At 47.7% G+C, this 7,919-nt stretch overlaps 1 protein-coding gene across 2 annotated transcripts in view; it reads right to left on the bottom strand.

Moving 5' to 3' along the window:
* Mbtps1 (membrane bound transcription factor peptidase, site 1) overlaps nucleotides 1-7,919 on the bottom strand; it is a 54,024-nt gene that overhangs the window by 38,453 nt on the left and 7,652 nt on the right. For both annotated transcript variants that reach the window (XM_021169611.2, XM_021169613.2), the window contains exons 2-3: nucleotides 3,682-4,167; nucleotides 2,446-2,703 (exon numbers count right to left, since the gene is read on the bottom strand). In XM_021169611.2, coding sequence (XP_021025270.1) covers nucleotides 2,446-2,703; nucleotides 3,682-3,844 — 421 coding nt within the window. In that variant the 5' untranslated portion in view covers nucleotides 3,845-4,167. The remainder of the gene's footprint in view (nucleotides 1-2,445; nucleotides 2,704-3,681; nucleotides 4,168-7,919) is intronic.

Genomic DNA, 7,919 nt, shown 5'->3' on the forward strand with positions numbered 1-7,919 from the left:
GTATGGAAGTGTAAGCTGAATAAACCCTTTCCTCCCCAACTTGCTTCTTGGTCATGATGTTTGTGCAGGAATAGAAACCCTGACTAAGACAATACCTGAAAACAAACTCCTTAATTTATTTTTTAAAGGGTGCTTGAGTGGTGGTGCACACCTTTAATCTCAGCACTCAGGAGGCAGAGGCGGGCAGATCTCTGAGCTCAAGGCCTGTTTGGTCTACAGAGTGAGTTCTAGGACAGCCAGAGCTACACAGAGACACCCTGTCTTGAAAAAACAAAATAAATAAATAAGATGAAATAAAAGTAAGATATTACTAGGAGTTTTCATTTTACCATCCAAGGTCTATATTATAATGAAAAGCAAATCCTATTTTTCAAGCCCTAATGTCACTTATTAGTGGGAAGCACATGCGACTGCTGTGTATCGGCTCTCTCCTCACACGGCCCCCAGGGGCTGAACTCAGACTGCCAACTTACATGGCACGCACCTTTCCCCACTGGGCCACCTTGCTAGGCCGCAAACCAGTTTTAAGAACAAGCCTGCACTCTACTACTCCAACAGTACTGCTTCTACAGCAAGTGACTCTCAGGCTCAAGGCTGAAAGAAGGGGTCCTAGAAAAGAGACTGTCAATCCCATGATGCAACTGTCTGACAGTCCAACTCAAATCTATCCACACCGAGTTTCCCTGGGGTGACTCTAGTCTTGACGTCATCAGAAGGGACAATTCCAGAATACCAAGTAACAATATTTCAATGATGGGAGTGGTCTGCTCTACTTGACGTACAACAGAATACAGCACTCAAAGAAAAGCAAAACAGAGAGAGGCAAACTGTGTCATATGACCATTGAAAAAACTGGGGAACGTCAGCTTGGACAGAAGAAACAGGTAAAAAGAACAGCAAGACATTTGCAGAGAACAAAGAGATGATGTCTTGGTTAGGGTTACTCTGACTGTGATGAACACCATGGGCAAAGCAGCTTGGGGAAGGAAGGGTTTGTTTCAGCCCACACTCCCAGGGAACAATCTCATCGCTAAGGAAAAGCAGGGCAGGAACTCAAATAAGGCAGAAACCTGGAGGCAGGAGCTGATGCAGAGGTCATGAGAGGGTGCTGCTAAGCCTCTAAGTCTGCTGCACTGCACAGATCAGCTTTTCTAAAGACAACACGGCCTCAGAGGCTCTGGGCTAGCATGTGATGGGCAGAACAGGGAGAAGACAATGTTTCTATCCCACCCAATAAAAGAAACCACAGGACTGGGGATGTATCTCAGTTGGTGGTATGCCTGCCTCGCACTCTACGGCTCCAAGTTTGGTTGCAAGCACCACCTTAAACTGGGTGTGATGGTGAGGGCTGATGGTGAGGGCCTAAAGTCTCCTTACTTGAAAGGGAGAAGCAAAGGATCAGAAGTTCAAAGTCATCCTGGACTGCATAACAAGCTCCAAGCCTAGGGTACAGTCTACCTAAACAAAACAAAACAACCACAAAAAGAAAGAAGGAAGGAAAAAGAAACAAAGCAAACTGCTACAGCTAGCCTTACGCTAACCTGGTTTGATAAATAGCAAAAAAAAAAACAGTTCCCTTGGCGGCATTAGGCCCTCTATACTACAGAAAACACTGCATTAAGTTTGTAGTTTGTTACTTAAGGATGGATTCTACCTTCAAAGGCCCAACTGGAGGCAACACTAGGCCCCAAAAAAGTGTGAGCCAGACTCTGTCTCACACCCCCAGGCCTGCCGATGATGCCCACAGATTACAAAGGTAGACCATAAAGCCCACCTCTGCTCATGGTCAGGGAGCTCAGAGAGAAACAAAGCACAGGCCAGGAGAAATTGCAAGAGAGCTGTAAAAATGAAAGCCTACACTCTGCAGAGGAACCTCAAAGGCAAGGCCTACAGAGGGTGGGGGTGGGGGTGGGGGGTGGCAGGCCTCTGTAACCCTGGCACGTGTAAAGCTGAGGTCAGACACTATCTCAGCGGCAGCCCAGCCTGTAGAGCAGGACTTGGTCCTTTCTCTTCTCAGCCTTTCCAGACTACCCAGGAAGGTCTAGGAAACTCAAAGTTGGGAGAGTCCCAAGTGGACACAGGCAGAAACCAGCTCCCACAGACATAAAGGTCACCACCATGCTACAGACCTTTATAGAGTTCCTCCCAAGACAGCATGAAGCTGCTTTTCTCAAAACTGCTGTCCACCAGGCATGGCAGTGCATGCCTGCAATCACAACACTTGGGAGGTAGAGGAAGGAGCACATTGGAGGCCAGGAGTTCAGAGTGAATCTGAAGGCCAAGCTAGAGCAAAGCCTGTCTCAGAAAACAAAACAAACACAGAAACTGCCTGTCAAGACAACATTCTCCACTAGAGAGCTGTGAAAAAGGCCTCAGGTGTTCCCAAGTCCCTCTTGGTGTCTCTGTAGTGAAAGGCAAACAGTGGCTTGTGCTGGCCGTACTCACATTCAGCAAACTTGAGGGAACGAAAGACTTTCCGCTGGGGTGTCACCCGCTTGATGTTGGGGTGATCTTCAAGTGTGAGCAGCCCCGCCTTCTGCTTCTCTTTTATCTGAATCACCTCAAAATCACTAGGGTAGTCACTGGATGGGTTGTTCCGAGGTATTATTCTCCAGTTTTCCACTTCACTGCTTTTCAGAGCACTTGAAATGAATGAGTTTCTAGCTTTGGCTGTGAAGTATCCGTTGAAAGCCACAATATATTCTGAAATCAATGCCCACAGTAAGAGTCAGTACTTACATACATAGCAGAGCACGCCTACTCTGAACCTGCGCTGGGCAAAGAACAACGCACCCCAGAGCTCACGGCCAGGTAAGAGCAAGAAGGGAGAGGAGGATGAACGACCACAGGTGGCAACATGCAGAGCTCTGGGTAAAGCTGACTCACTCGAATCTCAAACCACACAAAATACGCACTTCAAAGGCAGGCCTGTGCTTTTGTTGTTGCTTTTTGTTTGTGTGTTTTTGAGTAAGTGCAGGTCTGAGGAGGTGGCTCAGTAATTAAGATCATGGGCTACTTTTGCAGAGAATCTGATTTCAGTTTCCAGCACCCATGTCACCAATAACTCTATAATCAAAACATGTTAGGAAACATAAACTGGGGGGGTTGGAGAGATGGCGCAGGGGTTAAGAGTGCTTGCTGCTCGGGAGAAGACCCACAGAGCAGCTTAGCACCACCTACTCTCTAGTTCCACAGGATTCAAACCCTCTCTGCAAGTGCCAAGCACTCATGTGGGTCACACGAGTGGCAAAACATGCAAGACATTTGTAAACTGAAAGAATAAATAAAGTAAAATAAGATAAACCCTCTACATTTACTAAAACTCCTAAAACTCGACTGCAGTAAAGAAATGACGTTTCCCAATAGGGAAAGGAATTCAGAGAACTAAGGCTGTTTGTTCTACAGAAGGTGAAGACAAAGCTCCGGGTCAGGTCACAGACTTCCTGCTTTGTCCTTCTGCCTGAGGCGTGACCTCCAAAGTGTCAGCTGAGCGTCTGAATCCGCCCCCTCCCAGCTACAGTGCTGCTGGCAGTTCTAGTCCAGGGCAAACACCTTCAGCAAAGGTTAGCGTCTACATGATGTGTACATTTGAAATGAACCACAGAGGTGAACGGAAGCCAGTATTTATATTAGTTTGAAAACAGTGAGATGGGAGGCCCAACACTGAAGAAAAGTCCTTACCGTACTCCACCACAGTTGAAGAGAATTCCACCTTCAAAGTCAGGTGGGAGCAGCTGGGGCACGGGACCTTTTCCAAAGCTCTCTTCCCCAGCCTGTCGCCCAGGTGCCGTTTCCCACAGAGCAAAACCACCAGCAGAAGAAGCCAGATGCTGACGAGCTTCATGGTCCTCAGTGAATATGGTCAGAAAATTGCATAAATTCAAATCGCACGAGGCTCTTCCTTGATCAGAAGTGGATTTCTGTTTTGGCTAAAAGCTGCAGCCTTATTGATCAGCCATCCTACAGACTTGTCCAACATAAAGAAAACCTCAGTCCCATGGTCACCCACGGTTTGGCCCAAAGAGAGGCTTTCATTTCTTTCTCCGCTTCTTCTCCATCTTGGACAGGGGCTTCTCTCATTGGGGTCGAGTCCACTGAGTCCTAAACTCCATTTGCACCACAGACCCAAATCTAGCAGGATGCCCAATCCACAGCTCTGTAGCCGACCTGAAACAAAAACAGCACACAGGGCCATCAGTAGCATCCTGACCCAGGCAGCTATGACAGTTCCAGCTGCATTTAAATGGAAGGATCAGACACTGCAGTGCAGACAGACAACTCTGCACATTTCCTTACTCCTCACTGCTCTCAGAGAAACATCCCCACAGCTGTAAGGAGGGAAGGTTCTGTAAGAGACACTACTTTCTGCCAATTTTATAAAAACAGTACAGGTATTCTCTGCAGCCATTACATGGATTTTACCTGAAACATCAAATTTAAACTGTTTAATCTGTTATAAAATCAGATTAGCTCTTTACTGAAAGTGGAACAGAGGTCAGTTTGTGAGGCAAGCTATACCTACAGAAAGTGTTATTTGAGTGTAAGATTTCTCTCTCTCTCAAAGTAACTAAAGTAGAAGAGGAACGGCTGCTCTACACAACAGTGGCAGTGGGGGCCGAAGTGCCACAGGGTGACCAGCTCACCCTCATACCTGTGGGGAACAACCCAGCTGGTGGGCGCAGGTGGACACAGAACAAGTGAGGCCCATGTACTGTTTAAAAAAAAAAAAAAATCAAAGAATGAGCCACCAACAACCAAGATGAGTCACTTCAACTCAATTCTTCTGACAGAAACTGGTACTTAAGAGTAACAACGAGGTTTTGGTTTCGGCAGCTGCCCATATGGACTTCCAAACCAGGAAAGGGCTGAAACAGTACAGAGCGAGTAAAGGACCTAAGGCTGCCTGAACTTTCCTGCGGTGCCATCCTCGTCTGTAAAACACAGCAGTTATGAACCACACCAGAGCCTGGGGCGGCTAGCATGCACTCACAGGAGAAACAACTATGTCTGTGTCAACAGAAAGACGGTGAGAATGTCAACCGCAAGAACAAAAGAGTAAATCAAATATCCAAGACTTCAGAAAGCCCAGAGGTCAGCTGACACTATGTACACAGTCTGCAGAGGCCAGAGGCCCTATCACGGAAAGCAGCCCTAAAGATCACGGGTCAAAGAATATACAGCCAGTCACTGAAGTAACGTAAAAGTCCTAATGCTGGAGTAAGCCTGCACTTTACAGAAGGGGCTGGAGAGGGTTCTCAGTGGTTAAAGCACTGGCTGCTCTTCCAGAGGATCGGGTTCCATTCCCAACACCCACATGGCATTCACAAGCACGTCATTCCATTTCTATGGCCCTCCTTCTTCTGGCCTCCCTAAGCACTGCACATACATAGGCAAAGCACCTATACACATAAAATTGCCTTAAGAGAGAGACTCTTTGACCTAGTGGAGATATATATAATGAGAATGTTAGTGAGAGCATCTTGATAGGCCTGCCTGCACTGAGTCACTTTAGCACTGTCCTGGATAACGCTTCCACAGGTAGACAGTCAGTTTCTATAGGATGTAATCTGTGCAGAAGAGATTGTTGATGTTTACAAACTAGGCAGGGGCCAAATTCTAAAACAAAGAAGTGGAAAGGAATGAAATGAACTTTTTAAAAAGAAAACACTCAGCTGGGCTTTGCGGCACATGCACAATGCCAGCAGCACCTGGGGGGCAGAGGCAGAAGACCTCTGAATCTGAAGCTAGAGTCATCTACAGAGCAAGTTCTACACAGCTATGATTACTACACAGAGAACCCCATTGGTAACCCACTCTTCTCCAGTTGGTTCTGGGAAATAGGACACAAAAAACCAACACCACCGGTCATAATGCCTTCACCATTTTATTGAGTGCTTACCGAGTGAGATGAGACACCGCCAGGTGCTGTAGAGGGTGTGTGTGCACGTGGGGGAAGCGGAAGGATCAGGGACACAGTGTTCTTATGTGTGAAGAAGCAAAGGAGACCAACCACAAACCAACTACCAGGCCAAATTTGGGGAGGAAAAAGGTGTTAGAGCAGAGGCCACCTAAGCTGAGTTAAAGTCCCTTCAGGGGTGACAAGTTTAGTTGCACAGAAGGCACAATGGAGGGAGACATGGTGCATCTGGGGATGAGGAGAACACAGACTATACATAAGGACCAACAGGGCATCCTGTGTGAGGAGGACGGGGGAAGATGGCATGGAGGAGGGAGTTCTAGCAGGTACCATGTTGGAGCAGGTCATTCTAGAATGCAGACATCAGCAGCCAAGGGAAATGACCATAAAGAGCCAGAGACCAAGGTTGCTGAGCAACTGCTCAGAGCTCTGCACTGTACATCTGGAGGGCAGGGTCCTAGACAAACCATGGCAGAAACCTCTGCCCTTGCACAGCTTATCTTCCAGTGTGGGGAGGCACAGAAGAAACCAGTAAGTAAATGCCACTTAGCTGATGGCTCGTGCTGTGCTTGGGAACAGAGGAAGGACGGGAGCAGGACGGCTGAGAGGGCTGCCTCGTCAGGCAAGGTGCCACTGTGGCCGTGGAGAAAGGACTTTTAAGTGGAAACCTAAAGGAAGTAGTTTGGAGTGAGAAGAAAAGCAAAGCGGCTGGGTGGCTGAGCTGGACGCAGAAAGGGAAGGGAGAGTTGATTTGGGGACAACCCCGGGACAGCCCTGTACATCAGAGAGGAACTCACTTCTTACTCTGAAAGGGAGGGGAAGGCACAGCTGGCCGCCCAGCCTTCTAGGAGCAATGAATACAGGGAACTGGGGACAGGGAACAGGGCTATGAAAGACCCCGGGTTAAACAACCCAGGGAGAGCAGATGCTCACTTAGACCTTATGGAGAAGTAGGTGGCGTCTGCAAACTTGTGGTGACAGATGTGGGAGAATGCAGGTGAGGAGTAAAACCCTGGGTAACTCTGCCTCTAATGGAGATGGAGGAGAGACTATGGAAGCTGGCTCAGGGGAGGGACAGCCACACTCATACCAACATGCTGTGAACTAAGTAGTGAACGTCTATGGTAAGGATGTTCCCCAATACTGGGAAGCAGCCAGGGCCTGTCAGAATCTTGGGCTGTCCAGTATCTCTTCTTTGGGGAAGATGACAAGGAATAAGAGAGGCCAAAAGAAAAGGAAAAGCCAACTTCCACAAGGAGCCTGGCCACTGGATGAGTCTAACAGCTTAGTTTCTAGCGGGAGAGGGAGATGGCTCAGCAGAGAAAGGCACTCGCTGCCAAGCCTGACCACCTGAGTTCCATCCCTGGGACCTACATGGTAGAAGGCACAAACTGATTCCCCACGGATGACTGCTCTGATCTCCACTCAGTACTCACTCATATACACAAAGTAAATACATGTTTTTACATTTTTTTAAAATATCACTGATCCCTTCCAGAAAAAGGTTATCCTAAGGGATCAGGCGGCACTGGTCTGACTGCACTCTACCAAGCCCTGTCTTAACTCCAGGACCTGGCTCTCCACACCCACCAGTGCTAGAAGGAAGTAAGGAAAAAAGGAAGCCACTTCAGGTACAAAAGTCTCCTGGAATAAATGAACAAGCTGGAAATGATAGAAAACTCAAGGAGAGCCCGGGCGTGGTGGCGCACATCTTTAATCACAGCACTCAGGAGGCAGAGGCAGGCGGATTTCCGAATTTGAGGCCAGCCTGGTCTTTAAAGTGAGTTCCAGGATAGCCAGGGCTACACAGAGAAACACTGTCTCCAAAAAACCAAAAACCAAAAAAAAAAAACAAAAAAAACAAAAAAACAAACCACTTAAGAAAAAAAGAAAAGAAAACTCAAGCAACTCTGCTGTACAGAGCTAGGTAACCTGTTCACTGTCCTCAAGGGTGACTCTGCTGTACAGAGCTAGGTAACCTGTTCACTGTCCTCAAGGGTGA

The sequence above is a fragment of the Mus caroli genome, chromosome 8, assembly GCF_900094665.2.
Source record: "Mus caroli chromosome 8, CAROLI_EIJ_v1.1, whole genome shotgun sequence".
Taxonomy (NCBI): Eukaryota; Metazoa; Chordata; class Mammalia; order Rodentia; family Muridae; genus Mus; species Mus caroli.